This window comes from Mobula birostris, unplaced genomic scaffold, assembly GCF_030028105.1.
Source record: "Mobula birostris isolate sMobBir1 unplaced genomic scaffold, sMobBir1.hap1 scaffold_2211, whole genome shotgun sequence".
Taxonomy (NCBI): Eukaryota; Metazoa; Chordata; class Chondrichthyes; order Myliobatiformes; family Myliobatidae; genus Mobula; species Mobula birostris.
Window position 1 is genome coordinate 43,450 of NW_027275259.1, and position 20,162 is coordinate 63,611.

Sequence of the window (20,162 nt, forward strand, 5' to 3'; positions counted from 1 at the left end):
GCGCTGACGCCCGGTCTCTCTTCTCTCCCCCAAACCCTTCCCACCCTCCCAGGAGTGTACCGGGAGGCAACGACGGAATTCGAGGTGGACGCCCGGAAGCTGACCAGCTCCGGGGGCAAGCACGTCCAAGCCCGCATCACCAACCCCTCAGGCTCCCACACCGACACTGTGATTCAGGACAAGGGTGACGGTACCTACAAAGTTGAATACACTCCGTTTGAGGAAGGTGAGAAGCTGAGGGGCTGGTGTACTGGGTGTGGGTGGTGCGGGGAGGGGTTGAAGATGAGAATGGAACCAGATGAAATAGCCTCAAGATTTGGTGGGGGAGGAGATCGTACTTCAGACAGAGATGTGGCAGCCATTTTAATTTCCAGAATACTTTGCAAAAGTCTTAGGCTCATCAACGTGGAGCGGGTAGCGAGTTTGTAAATCCGGTGGGAGCAAGGGATGTTGGGAATGGCGAGGGTGGAGCACCACGGGAGGGGTGTGGGACAGGTGGCAGAGAGGGGAGGGTGCCAGGGGCAGGGGGCATCACGGGTGCAGACACACCCAGACCTGAGGCCTGGGTTTTTACAGCCTCAAGGTGATGTTAATGATCTCGTCTCCCCGTTTCTCCTTGCCATCCCTTCCCCACCCCCACCACCAGGTGTACACTCCATCGACGTTTCCTATGACGACTCTCCCGTTCCCAAGAGCCCATTCAAGGTGCCCGTGAAGGAAGGCTGTGACGCCGGCAGGGTGCGGGCCTATGGACCAGGCCTGGATGGTGGAATCACCAACAAGCCCAACAAGTTCACCGTGGAGACCAGGTGAGACTCGGGGTGGCCAAGGGGTTGCCCATCGCGCCCTCCCCTCCACTCATCGTGGGACGCGGGGTCAGGTTAGAGTGGTTCACATCTGCCTGTCCCACCATGAAGCTGTCAGCAGTGCCTGCCAACATGTCGAGGTTGTCCCCGAAGTGCCATGAGGCATAGGAACAGAATTAGTCCATTCAGCCCATCGAGTCTGCTCCACTATTCCATTGTGGCTGATTTATTATCTCTCTCAACCCTATTTTCCTGCCTTCTCCTTGTAACCTTTGACATCATCACTAAATCAAGACCTATCAACATTCATTTTAGAAAATCCCAACGATTTGGCCTCCACAGCCGTCTCTGGAAATGAATTCTACACATTCACCACCCTCTGGCTAAAGAATTTCCTCCTCATCTCCGTTCTAAATGGGCATCCTTCGATTCTGAGGCTGTGTCCTCTGGTCCTGGGCTTTCTCGCTATAGGAAACATCCTTTTTAAAAAAAAAAATTAGTTTTATTTGTCACATGTATAGCTAAACATGCAATGAAATATGTCGTTTGCATCAAATCAAATCAGCAAGGATCATGCCCGCAAGTGTTGCCACGTCTCCTCTCCCTGGTTTAATCTCAAACCGTTTTTCTCCCCCCTCCTCTCCCCGCTCCGGGTCGCAGGAACGCAGGGACCGGTGGCCTGGGCCTCGCTGTCGAAGGACCGTCCGAGGCCAAGATCACCTGCAAGGACAACAAAGATGGCAGCTGCTCTGTGGAATACACGCCGTATGAGCCGGGGACCTACGACGTCATCATCACCTACGGAGGCCAGCAGATACCCGGTGAGGCCGCGGGAGAGCGAGCGGGGTGGTGGTGGGCGGAGATCCTCGCTGTATCTCCTGGCGCAGCATGGTCAGCGCAAGGTTCTGACAGCACCAGCGACTGCGTTTCCATTCCCACCGGTGCCTGTGAGGAGTTTGTACCTTGTCCGCGTGGCCGTGTGGGTTTCCTCCGGGTGCTCCGGTTTCCCCCGCGCTGAGTGGATTAGTAGGTTAATTGGTCATGCGGGCGTAATTGGGCGGCGGGCGTTTGTCGGCCATGCCATATCTCTGAATTGACGGAGAAAAGAAGACTGCAGGACGATTTACCGCTGCCTGACCTCTCTCCCTGTCTCCCCACCTCTCTCTCTCCTCCTCGCACACAGGAAGTCCATTCAAGGTTCCGGTCGGAGACACCGTCGACGCCACCAAGGTCAAGTGCTCGGGGCAGGGCCTAGGAAACAACGTCCGAGCCAACGTCCCACAATCCTTCACTGTTGACACGAGCAAGGCAGGAGTGGCCCCTCTCAACGTCAGCGTGCTTGGGCCTAAAGGTTTGCCAGCTTCGGTCTTGCTCGTTTGTTTAGTCCTGGCGAGCTCTCTTCTTTATTTCAAAATCAAAATCCGGTGTATAATCACTGACATATAGAGCCTAGAACATTCAAGCCCTTCAGCCTGCAATGCTGTGCTGACCCTTTAACCTAGTTGAAGATCAATCCACCCCTTCCCCCCCTTACATATCCCTCCATTCTTCTATCATCCATGTGACTATCTAAGAGCCTCTTAAATTTCCCTAAAGTACCACCACCCCCGGCTGCACTTTCCACACGCCCACCACCCTCGGTGTAAATAACATACCTCTGACATCCCTCCTATACTTTCCTCCAATCACTTCAAAATTGTCCCCTCTCGTAGTTGTCATTCCCACGCTGGGAAAAAGTCTCTGGCTGTCCACTCATTCTGTTCCTCTTATCGTCTTGTACACCTCTATCAAGTCACTTCTCACCCTCCTTCACGCCAAAGAGAAAATCCCCAGCTCATTCAATATCCTCTTATATTCATTATATTCATTAATTAATATCCATTATATATTCATTAATATCCTCTTAAGACATGCTTTCTAATCCAGGCAGCATCCTGGTAAATCTCCTCTGCACCCTCTCCTCATCCTTCCTATAATAAGGCGACCAGAAGTGAACACAATTCTCCAAGTGTGGTCTAACCATGTTTTAATAGAGCTGCAACATTACCTTGCGGCTCTTGGACTCAATCCTTGACTAATGAAGACCAACAAGTCATACGCCCCCTTGCGCGGCAGCCTTGAGGAATCTGAGGACATGCACCCCGAGATCCCTCAGTTCCTCCACACTGCTAAGCATCCTGCCGTATTTGACCTTCCAAAGTGAATTGCTTCACACTTTACCTGGGTTAAACTCCATCTGCCACTTCTTAGCCCAGCTCCCCATCTTGGCTGTGTCCCGTTGTAACCTCGACAATCTCCTACACTATCCACAACACCACCAACCTTCATGACATCTGCAAACTTTCTAATCCTATCTTTTCATTCTCCTGCCTTCTCCCTGTGACCTTTGACACTCTGACTAAGCAAGGTCCATGGGCATGGACCCCAAAATCCCCCAGTATCTTTATCAAAGCATCCCTGCAACCAATCAATTTCCGTTTTTATGCTCTCTCTCTCTCTCTCTCCCCTCTTCCTCAGGGGTGGTGGAACCAGTGCAGATCGTGGACAATCCCAACAGGACCAAGACGGTCAACTACGTCCCCACCTGTGAAGGCCCCTACACCATTGGCGTCCAGTACGGTGATCAGGAGATCCCACGGAGGTGGGTGGATGTCCTATTGCCAACTGGCAGGACCAGGACAGTGATCCATGGGGAACTGGGGGTGGGCTGGGATGGAGAGGGGGGGTGTTGGAGAGGAGGCCAACCTGGGGTTTGCTCTCTTTAGGGTATCAGGCAAAGGGAAGGAAGATGCTAGAGCTGAGGAATGGGGGAAGGCAGGGAGCACGGAAGGAGGATGAAGAGGGTGGGTCTTAGAGACTGGTGAGGATGAGGATCGAGGGAGAAGGGATTTGGGATGAGTATTGGGGGAGGGAAGGGATTGGGGATTGAGGGTTGAGATTGGAGGGTGGGAATTGTTGATTGAGGGAGGGGGACTGGAGGGAATTATTGATTGAGGGAGGGGCACTGGAGGGAATTATTGATTGAGGGAGGGGGTCGAGGGAATTATTGATTGAGGGATGGGACTGGAGGGAATTATTGATTGAGGGAGGGGCACTGGAGGGAATTGTTGATTGAGGGAGGGGGTCGAGGGAATTATTGATTGAGGGAGGGGCACTGGAGGGAATCATTGATTGAGGGAGGGGGTCGAGGGAATTATTGATTGAGGGAGGGCACTGGAGGGAATTGTTGATTGAGGGAGGGGGACTGGAGGATGGGGATGGGTGGGCTGAGGGAGGGGAACTGGGGATTGGGGCTGTGGGGGGTGGGGTGGGGGATGAGGGAGCAGAGAGATCGGGGCGCAGGGTAAAATGGACGGAAGGGTCTGTGCTTGGTAAACAGGGGTTTGCTCGGGGCCTTGGGGGCCGAGGGCCCGAGCTGGGCCAGTCTTGACAAGGCCTGATGAACCCTTTTCCTTCACCCACCCTCACCACTTCATACCCCCCACCCCAGCCCCTACAAGGTGAAGGTTCTACCCACCCACGATGCCAGCAAGGTCAGGGCCAGCGGACCGGGCCTCAACACGACCGGGGTGCCTGCCAGCCTGCCCGTGGAGTTCACCATTGACGCCAAGGATGCGGGCGAGGGCCTACTGACGGTCCAGATCACCGTGAGCCTCCTCTTCTCTGTGTGACGGGAGGGTGGGTGCGGTGGCACAGCAAGATCCCGGGGCTGTCCCTTCCCCTCAGAGGCCGGCCAGAAGAGCTTCGGAGCCAGAGTTAGCAGCTCGCGGGGGCTGGGGGGGGTCAGAGTCCAGAGTTCAACCCAACGTCCTCGTTAAAGAGGTAATGCGTCGATCTCCTCGAGAGCGCGTAGGTTTCCTCCGGGTGCCCCGGTTTCCTCCCACATTCCACAGACGTCTGGGTAAGGCTTAGTAAGTTGTGGGTATGCTACTTTGGCACTGGAAGGTCAGCTACAAGAGCGGGCTGCCCCCCACGTATCCCCCACACCCTGCTGGTTGTTGACGCATTCAGCTGTGCCTTTCGATATTTTAGCAGGGTTACCAGCACTGCACCGGATACTCCAAATTCGGCCTCCCCGACATCTTCTACACCTTCAACATAACATCCCAAAGCTCCTGTACTCAATGCTTTGATTTATGAAGGCCGACGCGCCCAGTCTCACGTCACAAGCCCTGGTTATGAGATCCAGCAGACGATCTCCTAGAGATGTTGGTCACGGCTGGGAGTCACCTGTCTTGTAAAGGCACTGCCCGGAAGAAGACGATGGCAAACCACTTCTGTAGAGAAATTTGCCAAGAACAATCATGGTCAAAGACCATGATCACCCATGACATGTGATACGGCACATAATGATGATGTCATATGACACAGAACCTAACAAATGAATGTGCCAAAAGCCTGTTTACCAGCCTATCTGGCAGTGGAGGTATAATTTGTCCATCTGTGTTGATCACCCCATCCTTGACTAAGCTGTTCCACCGTGAACACGATCTGTTATGAGTCAACTTGGTGCTTTCAGATCAGGTCATGCATAGCACATACCTCTGCCGCACTGCTCAGCTGTGTTTCTGGGGTACAGGGGCTCGTGACCCTTGTGCCTGTTTCTATCGCTGAGCTGCAGTGAACCATCTGACTGGCCTGTCAGAGTTCTCTCCGGGAACTGGTTGACTTGATCAGCATTTCTGATCTGGCTATTGTTCAGAACTGCACTTAATAATGAAAAAATAACAAATCTGCTTGTGACGCCTCTTTCAAGGAATTTTGGACCCATATTCCCCGATTTTCTTGCAGAGATTTACAGGAAAATGAAGAAATACAATAGAATTCATGAAAAAAAACTATCCTTAAAATAACCAATTGTTGCAAAACTAAAAAATAACACTGAGATCATGAGTTGTAGAGTCCTTGAAAGTGAGTCTCTAGGTTGTAAAATCTCTTCAGTGTTGGGGTGAGTGAGGTTCTCCCTGCCAGTTCAGGAGCCTGATGGTTGAGGGGTAATAACTGTTCCTGAACCTGCTGGTGTGGGACCTGAGGCTCCTGTACCTCCTTCCCGATGGCAGCAGTGAGAAGACAGCATGGCCTGGGTGGTGATGATGGACGCTGCTTTCTTGTGGCAGAGCTCTGAGTAGATGTTCTCAATGGTGGGGAGGGCTTTGCCTGTGACGGACTGGGCTGTATCCAACACTTTCTGTAGACCGTTCCATTCCTGGGCTTTGGTGTTTCCATACCAAGCCGTGATTCGACCAGTCAGGACACTCTCCATTGCCCATCTGTAGAAGTGTGTAAAAGTTTAGCTGACATGCTGGACCTTTGCAAACTTCTAAGAGAGTACTGGTGCTGCCGTGCCTTTGTGACGATCCCAGGACAGATCCTCTGAAATGATAACGCCATCTCAAAATAAAATGCCCCACCCGACCTTCCGATTTTCCCCGGCAGGACCCCGAGGGGAAGCCCAGGAAGGCGAACATCCGCGACAATGGCGATGGCACCTACACCGTCTCCTACATCCCGGCCATGGCCGGCCGCTACACCATCCTCATCAAGTACGGTGGTGACGAGATCCCGTACTCCCCGTACCGCATCCGAGCCCTGCCCACCGGCGACGCCAGCAAGTGCACGGTCACAGGTGAGGGGGCAGGGTGGGGGGAATGGCGCGCGCGCGGGTGGCGCGGAGCGTTCACTTGCCGAGCTGCTACGACGTCACGCACACCCCCTGTCCACGCGCACACACACCCTCTATACCCAGAGCTGCACACTTTTCAATTTTATTTTCAATCGGTTTCAACGCTCATTTTTTTTTTTAAATTATGTTTTCCTGAGCACAATCTCACCTGACTTTCCTTGCTCTCTGCCCTTTCACCTCAGTGTCAATCGGAGGTCACGGCCTAGGTAAGATGCTTGCCTGAGTCACCTTGTCTTTAGTTTTATGCTTGTTGCTCCCTGCTCCTCCCACCACCCCCACCTCCCTCCCCTCCCTTAACAACCACGGAGCACGTTAGGTCGGAACTGGTTGGCGATGTCTTGATGGTGGGGCGGAATCTCTTCATCAGGACTCACGATGTGGCGGGGGTGGACAAGCGTCTCGGCTAAAAGAGGTGTAAGACGATCCTCCCCCCACCCCCCATGCCCCGCCAGCCTGCAGGTCACCCTTGGGTAGAGTGTAGCACCTGCTTAGCCCCCCCCCCCCCACAACCCCGATCAGGGCCACGTGAAGCCTTGGGAGCAAGTGGTGAATGGTCGTATGAGCAGTTGGGCACATCACAGGTCCTGGTTATGCGACCACTGACGCCAGGCAGACAATCTCTGAAGAGAGTTGATAATAGCTGGGGTCACCTGTCTTGTAAGGGCACTGCCCGGAGGAAGAAGGCAATGGCAAACCACTCCTGCAGAAAAAAATTTGCCAAGAACAATCATGGCCATGGAAAGACCATGATTGCCATGTCTTACGACATGGCGCCTGATCATGATGTCATACATCATGTTACCTGATGATGATGTCATATGTATGATAGGCATCCATTAGTGTCGTGAGACCATGGATTTGCACCTTGGGAGGTTTCCAGGGTGCAGGCCTGGGCAAGGTTGTATGGAAGACCAGCAATTGCCCATGCTGCAAGTCTCCCCTCCCCATGCCACCGATGTTGTCCAGGGGAAGGGCATTAGGACCCATACAGCTTGGCACTGGTGTCGTTGCAGAGCAATGTGTGGTTAAGTGCCTTGCTCAAGGATACAACACACTGGCTCAGCGGAGGCTCGAACTAGCGACCTTCAGATTACCAGACCGCCACCTTAACCACTTGGCCACGCGCCAATGTGGCTCATAATGAACCAACATGGTCAAATGTCTCAGCCCAAAACGTCAGCTCTTTCTTCCTCCCTGTAGGTGAGGGGTTCCCAACCTGTTTTGCACCCTGGACCAATACTATTAGCAAGGGGTCCCCAGACCGCTGAGCTCCCCCAGCGTTTTGTGCCTGTTCCTCTGGAAACGAAGGAGGCACTATACAAGTGTTGAAGGTGATGAGAGATCTGAACAAAGAATGCTCGAGGACAGTACAGGCCCTTCGGCCCACAAGAGCCTCCTCCCACATTCCCGAGAAGGGGTAAGGGTTAGGTTTCGGTGAGCTGTGGGGCTGCTATGTCAGCGGCAGAAGCACGACGGCACTTCTGGGCTGCTCCCCCCCCCCACACGATCCCGGGGCTGTTGTTGGCCATTGACGCAAACACGAGGCATTTCACTGTGTGTTTCAAAGTTCTGAGAGACATTTGATAAGCAAAGCTAATTTTTATCTTGCCTCTTGTGGCCTTGGGAACTTATAAACAGAGACATCGGGTCTCTAATGAGGAAAATGTTCTTCAGTAGTATCAAATCTCAAGGATGTGTATTCATGCACATCTCCAACTGATTATCGCAATCTAAACTGACACCATTTTGCCTTGCAGCCCACCATTCTGTTTATAGCATATGCTAAGGAGCATTCAAATTTAATTCTTTCTTTGATGGGGAACCAGCAGCCGTTGCCCTGCTTGCGCTGGTTTCTCGCACCAGAGCCCCCTCCCCCTCCCCCCAATCTCTATGGTCCATTAACTCTTTCGGTCGACCACACCCAGCAAATTTGACATCTGCGGGGTGGGCGGTTGGGCTGCATCCGTGGCTTTAAGGCTTAAAAGGGCTCCCGTGGTGGGGCCCACAGCCCTCGAGGATGTCTGCTGCCCATGGAAGGCTTGGCTTCAGTGGATGGGCAGGCAAATGGAGGTGAGGGACAGCTGGTCAGGACTTGGTGGGGAGGGGCAAGGAGAGGACGTGTTTACCTCCGTGCCCTCCCTAACTCTCCCTCCACTCACTCCCTCTCCCGACTCTCTCTCCCCTCTCCCCTCTCTCTCTCCATCCCTCTCTCTCACACACTCCTATCCCATATCTCTCGCTCCCTTTCCCCTCTCCCCATCCCTCTCCCCATCCCTCTCCCCATCCCTCTCCCCATCCCTCTCCCCATCCCTCTCCCCATCCCTCTCCCCATCCCTCTCCCCATCCCTCTCCCCATCCCTCTCCCCATCCCTCTCCCCCCCCTCTCTCCCCCCTCTCTCCCCCCTCTCTCCCCCCTCTCTCCCCCTCTCTCCCCCCTCTCTCCCCCCTCTCTCCCCCCTCTCTCCCCCTCTCTCCCCCTCTCTCCCCTCTCTCCCCTCTCTCCCCTCTCTCCCCCTCTCTCCCCTCCCCCTCTCTCTCCCCCATTTCCCCCTCCCCTCTCTCCCCCACACCCCTTCATCCCACCTCTCTGTATCTCCCCTCTCCCCCTCTCTCCCCATCTCCCTCCCTCCTCTGCTCCCTCCCCCTCTATGCCCCCTTTGCCCCCTCTCCCCCACACCCCTTCATCCCACCTCTTTCTCTCCCCCTCTCTCCCTCCCTCTCTCCTCCCTCAGGCTAGCCCCATCTTCAGCACTCTTCCCTCCCAACTCCCCCACCCTCACACATCCGGTAGGGTTGTTGCAGAGGGATGAGCGGGGAGGGGGCAGTGGGGTTCGCGTGTTGGAACATATTAGCCGCCCCTCCCGGGCCCAACGTCTCCCCCTCCCCCACCACCCTGAACCCCACCCTCGTCCCTCTAACATGTCTGGAGTGTGTGCATGTGTTCTGGAGTCATGCCATCCGGGTGGCCGCCCCGTGCAGCGCGCGTCTTGCAGTCAGAGACCCCTCCCCGGCACACCACTGTTCTGTAAATTTCATGGCTAGAAAATGCCTTTCAAAACCTAATGGCCTCTGTGACCCCGATAAAACTTCTCCCACCACCTGGAACTGCGATGGGGAGAACTGGAACAGGTTTATCCTCGCTCTGCCCCGAGACCCCAGTGCAGAGCAAACTCTCACAGCCCAAGGGGCCTCACTGGGGGTAGGGTCCAGCTGGGTCCTGGCTTCTTGGCCGTTATTTACGGTCTCCCCGCTCAAAAGCCTCTTGACCTCTTTTTCTCTCAGTGGTGTTTTGGGGTGAGGTCTATTCCCGTCTCTCCCTCTCTCTCCCTCTGTCTCTCCCCTGATCCTTTCCTCTCCCTCTGCCCCTGCCTCTAATGGCTGCCGGCTTCTCCGCTTGACGCAGGCCGCCCACGTCACACCACAGCATGCTGTGACGGGTGGGCTCCCTGTCCTCTGCTTTGCCTGATCCGTTGGCTGCCCCAACAGACACCAGTGCCGCTGATCTCAGGGTGGCGGGGGGGGCGGGAGGCAAGTGGCTCTCTTGAGCATAGGGGGAGAGAGTGGGTTCTCCCTCTTTGGCTGATCCATCTCGAGGAGAGAGGGTGCGTCGAGGGGATGTTTGAGCAGCGTTTGATGGCTCTGGGCCTGAACCCCTTGGAGTTAACGAGAATGGGGACGTTGGGGGGCGGGGTGTGGAATCTCATTAAAACCGATCGAATGCTGAAAGGCCGAGATAGAGTGGACATGGAGAGGATGTTTCCTATAGTGGGGGGAGTCTGGGATTGGAGGGCACGGCCTCGGAATAGAAGAACAGAAATGAGGAGGAATTTCTTAAGCCAGAGGGCGATGAATCTGTGGAATTTGTTGCCACAGTTGGCTGTGGAGGCCAAGTGACTGGTTATATTTAAAGCGGAAGTCAATAGGTTCTTGATTAGTTAGGGTGTCAAAAGTTACGGAGAGAACACAGAAAGGTTGAGAGGGATAGTAAATCAGCCTTGATGGAATGGCCAAGCAGACTTGTTGGGCTGAATGGCCTAATTCTTGCTCCAATGTCTTATGTAGCTGACTGGTGGGGTGATGGAATCAAACGTGAATGCCCTGACCCCTCTCATGGACATGCCATCTTGGTAATGGGGAGATGTGACCCAATATCTGCTGGGCGAGTGGACCAATGGGAAGGGAGGGGAGGCGGGAGCAGGCTATGCGCTCCTCCTCAATTGGACAAGATGCCCCTTTGACCTTCTGAGATTGGCGGTGTTGTGGAAATGAGGTCTTAATTATGTGTGTGTGTGTGTGTGTGGGGGGGGTTGGGGGCACATTTTGTGTGGGTGGGGCCTTGGGAGCAGGATGTGGGGCGGAGGTTGAGAGGGAGGGATGGGAGTTAACCTGTGGGCCTTGTGTGGTTTGGGTGGGTGGGCTCATTGGGAGTCAGGGGATACAGGATGGGCATTTTACTCCAGTGGGGGCAACCTTACCCCTTGGAGAAGGGTGGGGGGAGGCGAATCCCAGCCCCTTCCATTTTCCCACTGTTTTTATTTTGGAACGGGCAAGCACCTCTTTGGTTGGAGCTCTTTGGCTCTGGAGCGCAGGAAGGGTTTGAGGGAAGAGGAGGGTAGGGTTGGGGTTAGGGTGATGGGGAGGGGGTTTCTGTCTGTGGGATTGGGGTGGGGAGGGGTGGGGGGTGGAGAAGCCTTCTGCTGCTCTGGTTTCTTCACCTTCCTCCTCTCGGCCTGGCAAGCCGACAGCATTTTAAGTGATTGTGCTCTCTCCCTGCCCCGTCCCACTCTGCTCTGTGTGTGTGTGTGTGTGTGTGTGTGTGTGTGTGGATGTATGTGTCTCCCCCTCCCTCTTCCGCTGTGTGTATCTCCCTCTCTCTCTGCCACTGTGTACACCTCTTTCTTTTTCCACCTCTGTGTGTGTGTGTGTGTGTGTGTGTGTGTGTGTGTGTGTGTGTCTCTCTCTCTCTCTCTCTCTCTCTCTCTCTTCCCCCCCCCCTCCCTCTCCCTCCCTCTGTCTCTCTCTCTCATCACCACAACCCTTCCTTTCTCCTCTACCTGTGGTTCGTTGGGACTCTCTGTCCTCCTCCCACCTCCCGTTACCCCGTCCCCGTCCCGCCCCAGGCGCTGGGATTGGCCCCACCATCCAGATCGGCGAGGAGACGGTGATCACGGTGGACGCCAAGGCAGCAGGAAAGGGCAAGGTGACTTGCACGGTGTGCACGCCCGACGGCTCCGAGGTTGACGTGGACGTGGTGGAGAATGAGGACGGCACCTTTGACATCTTCTACACCGCCCCCCAGCCGGGCAAATACGTCATCTGCGTCCGCTTCGGGGGCGAGCACGTCCCCAACAGCCCCTTCCAGGTCACGGTGAGTTAGTGAGGGGCCAGTGGGTGAGGGAGAGGGGCCGACGCCGGGGCAGACGGAAGGACACAGGAACAGAATCAGGCCATTCGGCCCTTTGGGAAGCTGGGCAAGGAGGGTGTGGAGCAGTGTGGGACAGGGACATTCGAGACGGGGCTCCGGGGGGGATTTGGGACATGGAGCCAGGGGGAAGAGGGCTCAGGTCTGGGGATGCAGTGAGGAGGTGTGGGATGGGATGTCCCAGGACAGCAGGAGGGATTTAAAATGGAAGGTTTGCTGGGGTCAGTGCAGCAATGGGGGGGACGTGGTTGTACGTGTCTTTGGGAGTGAGGGTGGAAGTCCCAGAGTTGGTGGGTCGGTGCGGTGACAGAGAGGTTGGAACAGGGTGTCTGTTGGGTCCTGATAACAACCACCTCCTCCCCCCGCTTCCTCCCCAAAGGCGACGGAGGGAGACGAGATCAGCCCACAGCAGATCAGTCAGCAACGAGCAGCACCCAACTACGGCTGGGTAAGAATATCACCCCCCCACAACACTACAGTCCGTTTCACACCCCCACTCCTTTGCAGCCCCTACCCTGCAGCCTGTTCCAACTACCTCCCCACCCATTTACAGCCCCCTCCTCAGCCCGTTTCCCCACTCGGTCCATTCCCACACCCTCCTCCCGCCATCTTTCTCGTTCAACTCCTTGATGGATCGCACCCCGTCCCAGCAACCCTGGCAATTGAAGCGTCCTGGCCTCGTCTTCTACTGTCGATGTGGGTGAGGTGTTCAGAGGCTGAGTGGTGTAAACTCTTTCCCACCACTCACCTCTCTGTCACCCCCCAGCATCTCTGTACCCCCCCATGTCTTTCACCCCCCCATGTCTCTGTCACCTCCCCGTCTCTGTCACCCCCCCCCGTCTCTGTCACCCCCCCCCCCCGTCTCTGTACCCTCCCCGTCTCTGTGACGGCTGTCTCCCTCCCGGGGCGCGTGGACTCCCATCGACTGGACCGTGGTCGGGGGGTGGGGTGTGTGGCGGACGGGACCCCGGCCCCTCGTGCTGACCTCGCCTCGCTCTTCCCTCGCCCAGGCTCCTGATCGTCCGGTGGGGGTCAACGGCATGGACTCCACAGCGCTCCGGCCCTTCGACTTGGTCATCCCCTTCACCATCAAGAAAGGGGAGATTACAGGTAAGCTGGAGGGGTGGGATCATCCGTACACCCTCTGTGGGGTGGGGAGGTTGCTTCTGGCCACTCGGGGGCCCGTGGACTCTCTCTCTCTCTACTCTACAAGTTCTTGGTTGTGGGGGTGGCCAGCAAAGCCTTTGCTGTCTCTGGGCCTGCACTGACAGGAGTTTAGAAGACCGAGGGAACGGTCATCTCATTGAAATCTAGTGGCTAACACAACGGGGTTCAATTCCTGCCACTGTCTCTCCCTGTGACTGTGTGGGTTTTCTCCCGATGCTCTGGTTTTCTCCTACAGTCCGAAGAGCTCGGGTTAGGGTTGCTGAGTCGTGGCCACGTTCTGCAGGAGCCAGAACAGTGACGACACTTGCAACTTGCCCCTGGCACAATCTTCGCCGATTCGGTCGCAAGCGAGGCAATCCGCCAAACAAATCTTTCCCTCCTCCCCTCACGCACCAAATCTCGTCAAAGTCTGAGTGAAGTGTAGCCTGCCGACGTGCCTTCTTTGCAATTGCCCCAGGATGCATCTTCAGAGGTGCCAACACCCAGGATTCTGTGGAGGGGGCGTGAAAGGTTAGGCGGGGACGGGAGGAGGCTCCCTTGAGCACCAGCGGGCCTGTGCTGATGGAAGAGTAGGGAATGGGGCCTGGGTTTAGTGTCCGGAGGGCTAATGGTTTCCTAAACCCCGCTGCACACCACCAGGCGAGGTCCTGATGCCCTCCGGGAAGAAGGCCAAACCCTACATCGCGGACAACAAGGACGGGACGGTGACGGTCAAGTTCGCCCCCACCGAGCTCGGCCTCCACGAGATGAGCATCAAGTACGATGGGAATCACATCCCAGGTGAGGAGGGAGGGGCGAGGGAGAAGGAGCTGGGGTCCCGGGCCAGAGAAGTTCCACCTCCTCTCCCACCCTCACCCCACAGGGGAAGGCCGGACTGCATTCCAGATGCAGAATTCCCATCAGAGGGGAGGGCTGTGATGGGATTTGGAACAAGGGCAGGGAGAGGGATGGAGGATGGGAGGTCGGGCTATGTTTGGAACAGGGCATTAAGGGTTTGGGATGGAGGAGGGGGTGGGTTTGTGACAGGGGGCAGGGTTGGGGTGTTTGGATGGAGGAGGGGCAGGTTTGGGGTCTTTGGGACATGGAGGATAAGTTTTGAATGGGCCAGTAGGGGTTTGAAACAGGTTTGTGGTGTTTAGGGTGGAGAGGATAGGTTTGGGCCAGAGAGATGAGAGTTTTGGGATGGGTTGGAAGATTTGGGACAGGTTTCGGGTGTCTGGGACAGAAGTGGGCTATATTTAGAATGGGGCTGTAGAGGTGCGGGAGAAACTTGTGGTTGAGTTGGAGAGGAAAGGTTTGGACCAGGGTGGTATGGGTTTGGGATGGGGACAGGGACAAAGGAGGGGGTGGCTTGGAGCAGGCCTGCGGAGGCTTGACACAGGGCAAGGTGGTGCTTCAGGACAGAGGGTTCAAAGGACAGGGGTTCTCTGTTGATTTTACCACCCACCTCCTGGGCAGTCGAACTTACGGACGTTTAACCCTTTGCTCTGCCTTCTATCTCCGTCTCTCCCCCCCACCGCCCGCGGATCAGGGAGCCCCCTCCAGTTCTACGTGGACTTTGTCAACAGCGGCCATGTCAACGCCTACGGACCTGGTCTGATCCACGGCGTGGTCAACAAGCCCGCCGTCTTCACCGTCGATACCAAGGACGCCGGAGAGGGTGAGCCTCAGCCTCCCGTGACCCGGCGACCCACATCTTGTCCCGGCGTACCGGCGGGTCTCGGCCACCCGGTGTGCTGGTACAAGTCGCGGAGAAATGGCATTTCGGACGATTCGCGGCCCCGTCGGGGAGTTTGAGGGTTAAAGTTTGTTTGTTGCGGCTGTATTGATGGTGGCCATTTGGCCCATCAGTGCTCTTCTTCCCTTTTCCGTTTCCCTTACAGCTTGATCTCTTGGTCACGCACCCAGCCGCTCCCCCTTGAATCTCTTGTCCCTTGCTGACAGTCACCCCCCAATACAATTTGGGAGGGGTCCAAAGAACCTGGAGATAAATCAACGGCTCATGGGGAGAACAGACAATCTTTTTGCACACGCAGACGAGCGGACGGACACGGAGAGATACAGAGATGCGGGCGGGCATGCAGACAGACGGACAGACAGGAACACGCATGTAAATGGACAGACCGACACGCACGCAGACAGAACGCCACGCACGCGGACACTGATGGGCGCGCAGGTGCTGACAGGCACTGGCACGTGCTGGAATCAAACCCAGGACTCTGGAGTTGCGCATTAGTGAATCCTCACAGCGCGTTCGATCTCCCCAAGCGCCGTGATCCGAGTCCCCCCACCTCCCCATTCATCAAACATCTGCCCACCTCCCTGTACGTGTCCTACTCGTCGCTAAACCGCTGTGTCTGCCTTCCCCCCACCCCCCCCACCCCAGGCGGCCTGTCCCTGGCCATCGAGGGCCCATCGAAAGCTGACATCAGTTGTCTGGACAACAAGGATGGGACGTGCACCGTCTCCTACCTGCCCGTGTTGCCAGGAGACTACAACATCCTGGTTAAATATAACGACAAGCACATTCCCGGAAGTCCCTTTGTGTCCAAGATCACAGGTAGGGATGCATGCCTCTACTATAGCTCAAAATTAAGGTTTATCACCAAGAAATATGCATGAGAATCCAAAAATACCACCTGGCTTTCATCAGATGAGGTATGTTATCGTGTCGTACTTTCAGTGACACTACTTGAATCTTGTCGTGTTCTACTGCTGTAGCCTATCCACTACAAGGTTCAACGCGCTGTGTGTTCAGAGATGCTCTTCTGCACACCACTGTTGTAACGTGTGGTTATTTGCATTACAGTCACCTTCCTTTCGGCTAGAATCGGTCTGGCCAGTCTCCTCTGACCTCTCTCATTAAGAAGGTGTTTTCAACCACAGAACTGCCACTCACTTGATTTTTTTTGTGTGTCTCACACCATTCTCTGTAAACCCTAGAGATTGCTGTGCGTGAAAATCCCAGGAGATCAGCAGTTTCAGAAATACTCAAACCACCCCATCTGGCACCAACAATCATTCCACGGTCAAAGTCACTTAGATCACATTTCTTCCCCCATTCTGGTGTCTGGTCTGAACAACAACTGAACCTCTTGACAATGTCTGCATGCTTTTATCATTTGAACTCCTGCCACATGATTGGCTGATTAGATATCTGCATCATCGAGGTGTACAGGTATACTGAATGAAGGGGCCACTTTATTATGTTGTGGAACTTGTTGTTTTCCGGCAGCAGTACTGTAAAATACAAAAGTAAATCATAAGTTAGAATAAGAATGAAATGAAAATATTAGAAAGTTAGCTAGGGACATGGATGATAGAGAAATGGAGGGCTATGTGGGAGGGAGGGTTAGGTTGATCGTAGAGCAGGGTAAAAGGTTGCACAGCTTTGTGGGCTGATGGGCCTGTGCTGTGCCCTACTCTTTCATGTTCTGACCACCTTCCTTGTCCTCTCTCCGCGACCCGCCAGGGGACGACTCCATGCGGATGTCCCAGCTGAAGGTGGGGTCGTTGACGGACATCCCCCTGGAGATCGGTGAGACTGACCTGGGCCAGCTGGTGGCCACCGTCGTCGCCCCCTCCGGCCGGGAGGAGTCCTGCCTTCTCAAGCGGCTTCGCGACGGCAACATCGGTAAGAGCCGGGGTAACGTCGGTAAGCGCCTGTCCTGTCCTGGGACTGGCGTTCAAGGGGCGGAGGAAGGTTGTGGAGTGAGACAATGTGGGTGGGTAACTTCAAAATGGCCGACACTTGGGGGATCAGATGGTCGGTGGGTGAACATTACATCCCCAGACTACGTGGCTGCGCCCCCACACTGATGGTGGGACTTGGAGATACTCCGCAGAGTGGGCTTTGAAATCAATTTTTGCCCTCCTCTCCCCTCCCCCTCACCGCACTCCCCAAGGGTGATGGGCCCAAGATGGCGTGACAGATGCGGGTGGAGGATTAGCAGCAAGAGCCTGCTGGGATCTACATCCCCAATCCTGGGCTCGGGAGAGGGAGGTGGGCTTTGACTTCTCATGGTGGACAATGTCATGGAGTGATACAGCAGGGATAGAGGCCCTTCAGCCCATCTGATCATTGCCAACCAAGGTGGCCACTCAAGCTAGTCCCCATTTGTCCTCTAAGCCCGGGGTCCGCGGACCACTTGGTTAATGATAACGTCCACGGCATAAAGAACGTTGGGAAGCCCTGTTCTAAACCTTTTCAATCTGTGGTCCTGTCCAAGTGTTAACTAACCTCCTCTCGCAGCTCCTTCTAGATACGAAACACACTTTGTGTGTGTTTTCACTTAGCAAATACATCGCAGACAGGCCCTTTCAGCCCTCCGAGCCGCACCACCCGGCCACCCCCGATTTAAACCCCAGTCTCATCACGGGACAATTTACAGTGACTGGCTAACCTATCAACCGGTGCGTCTTTGGACTGTGGGAGGAAACCGGAGCACCCAGAGGAAACCCACGAGATCACGGGGAGAACGTACAAACAGGACGCTGGAATTGAACTCCGAGCTCCAATACCCCGAGCTCTAATAGCGTCGCGCTAACCACTACGCTACTGCGGTGCCCGCGTGCCGCCCACACGTGTGTGTGTGTTTTAAATTTCCCCTCATGTTCTTATTAAATCCCTCCCCTCGCATCTTAAACCTGTGCCCTCTAGTCTTGATTCCCCTACCCTGGGGCGCACGGCTGTACGCATTCACCCTATTTGTACCCCTCCTGATTTTCTACACCTCTATACGATCACGCCACGGTCTCCCATGCTCCAAGGAATGAAGTCCTAGTCTATCCAAACCTCTCCCTATAACTCAGTCCCTCCGATCTTGGTGACACCCTTGTAAACCTCTGCAACTTAATAACATCTTTTCTGCTATAAGGGGACCTAAAATGAACATAATCCTCCAGGCGTGGCCTCGCCAGCACCCTATCACCTACTCCATGACCTCCCAAATCTGTACTCAGTGCCCCGACTGGGAAAGCCTTCTTCAGCACCCAGACACCACTTGCAGAGAGCTGTGGACCTGCACTCCCAGGTCCCTCTGTTCTAGGCAACTTCCCAGAGGGCCCAGTGTTTACTGTGAAAGCTTTAACCTGAGAAAGCTTTAACCTGAGTTTTCCTTCCCAAAATGCCACACCTCACACTTAGCTAACCCAACTAATCTCTCTTTACCTGTTTGTCTCTCTCTACCGGTCTCTCTTTCTCCCTATCTCTCTCTCTGTCGCCATCTCTCTCTCTGTCTCTGCCCCTCTCCCTCCCTCTCTCTCTCACCTCCGTCTCTGTTCCCCCCTCCCTCCCCCTCCCCCTCCCCCCCTCTCCCCCCTCCCCCCCTCTCCCCCCTCCCCCCCTCTCTCTCTCCCCCTCTCCCCTCTTCCCTTCTCCCCCCCCCTCTCTCTCTGTCCCTCTCGCTCTCTGGTGTTGTATCTCTCCCTCTTTTTCCCTTCCCTTCTCCTCCCTTTCTGGGGGTGGGGGGGGCGGAACAAAACTGGAGCTGCCGTATCTCTGAGGCACCCAACTCCTTGGGTCGTGGGCTGGGTGGGAACGAACTAATCTCCAACCTGGTGAAAATCTCTCTCTCTCCCCCCACCCCCCCGCCCACCTCGGCCAGGCATCTCGTTCACTCCCAAGGAGGTGGGAGAGCACGTGGTGAACATTAAGAAGAATGACCGCCACATCGCCAACAGCCCCATCACCGTCATGATAAACCAATCAGAGGTGGGCGACGCCGGGCGGGTACGAGTGACCGGCCCGGGGCTGACGGAGGCACACACCTTCGAGCCTGCCGACTTCACCATCGACACCAGGGACGCCGGTGAGGCAGTCTGCACTGTGAGGGAGGGAGGAGAGAGAGGGAGGGTGTGGGAGGGAGAGAGGGAGGAGAGAGAAGGAGGGTGTGGGAGGGTGCAGGAGGGAGGGGAGAGAGGGAGGGTGCGGGAGGGAGGGAGGATAGTGGAGGGAGAGGGAGGGTGTGGGAGGGAGGGAGGATATTGGTGGGAGAGGGAGGGTGTGGGAGGGAGGGGAGGGAAGTGTGCAGGAGGGAGAGAAGCAGAGAGAGGAGAGTGAGCTGCTGGAAGTGGGAGCAGGAAAGAGGGTGGGGGCAGCTAGTCGAGGTGGTGCAGAGGATGGAGCTGAAGAGGGTCTGGGAGGACGTGGAAGAGGTGACCAAAGCATCCCCCATTCCCCTCAGCAATCCCACCCCTCCCAGTCTCGGAGGTCCTCTGCTCCATCCGTTCTGTTCCAGCTGGTTCCCTGTTCCTCCAGTCTGGTCCAATTCATTCCTCGCACCTTCAGTCCAGTCTGGTCTGACCTCATTCCTCGCGCCTCCGGTCCAGTCCATTCCGACCTCATTCCCCGCTCCTCCGGTCAGGTCCGGCCTCATTCCCCGCTCCTCTGGTCTGGTCCATCCCTGTTCCCCCGTGTCTGACCCGGACATTTGGTTTGCAGGTTATGGTGGCCTGGGCCTCTCCATTGAGGGCCCCAGTAAAGTGGATATCAGCACCGAGGAGCTGGATAATGGCAGCTGCAAGGTCACCTACTGCCCCACTGAGCCTGGGAACTACATCATCAACATCAAGTTTGCTGACCAGCATGTGCCAGGTACCCAGAATGTCCTGTCGTGGGACGGCCCCTCCACCGGAGAGGGGGCAGGCTCGGGGACTGCCTTTCCCCAGTGACTGCTCTGTGTTCTGCAGGCTGCTTACACTGCCGATCGTCTGGGGCAGGGAGGGGGGTGGTTGCTTTGTCAAGATCTGTTGGAGCTGCCCTCACCCGGGCAAGTGGGGAGCATCCCGTCACATTCCTGACTTGTATCTGTGAGAGAGGTAACGTGGCGGATATGGAGTGCATGGACTAACTCCGCCCGGGCAATGGCGAGTGTCTCATCACTCTCCTGACTTGTAGATGGGGGGGGGGGGGGGTGGAACGAAGGATAATGTGGTGGATGTAGAGTGCATGACTAACTCCATCCAGGAAGTGATGAGTGTCTCATCACACTCCTCACTTGTAAATGGGGGGGTGGGGGGAGGATAATGTGGTGGATGTGGAGTGCATGGACTAACTCATTCAGGAAGTGAAGCAAGTTGCGTC

At 55.7% G+C, this 20,162-nt stretch overlaps 1 protein-coding gene across 1 annotated transcript in view; it reads left to right on the plus strand.

The window, feature by feature from the left end:
• The window catches only part of LOC140192704 (filamin-A-like), a 57,763-nt gene extending 37,998 nt beyond the window's left edge, over positions 1-19,765 (plus strand). Inside the window, exons 21-37 of the mRNA XM_072250221.1 lie at positions 53-226; positions 647-809; positions 1,467-1,627; positions 1,990-2,157; positions 3,324-3,447; positions 4,297-4,453; positions 6,243-6,432; positions 6,672-6,695; positions 11,610-11,857; positions 12,291-12,359; positions 12,922-13,021; positions 13,718-13,858; positions 14,610-14,738; positions 15,465-15,638; positions 16,551-16,712; positions 18,685-18,888; positions 19,521-19,765. Coding sequence (XP_072106322.1) covers positions 53-226; positions 647-809; positions 1,467-1,627; positions 1,990-2,157; positions 3,324-3,447; positions 4,297-4,453; positions 6,243-6,432; positions 6,672-6,695; positions 11,610-11,857; positions 12,291-12,359; positions 12,922-13,021; positions 13,718-13,858; positions 14,610-14,738; positions 15,465-15,638; positions 16,551-16,712; positions 18,685-18,888; positions 19,521-19,750 — 2,618 coding nt within the window. The 3' untranslated portion in view covers positions 19,751-19,765. The remainder of the gene's footprint in view (positions 1-52; positions 227-646; positions 810-1,466; positions 1,628-1,989; positions 2,158-3,323; positions 3,448-4,296; positions 4,454-6,242; positions 6,433-6,671; positions 6,696-11,609; positions 11,858-12,290; positions 12,360-12,921; positions 13,022-13,717; positions 13,859-14,609; positions 14,739-15,464; positions 15,639-16,550; positions 16,713-18,684; positions 18,889-19,520) is intronic.
• Positions 19,766-20,162: the final 397 nt, after the last annotated feature.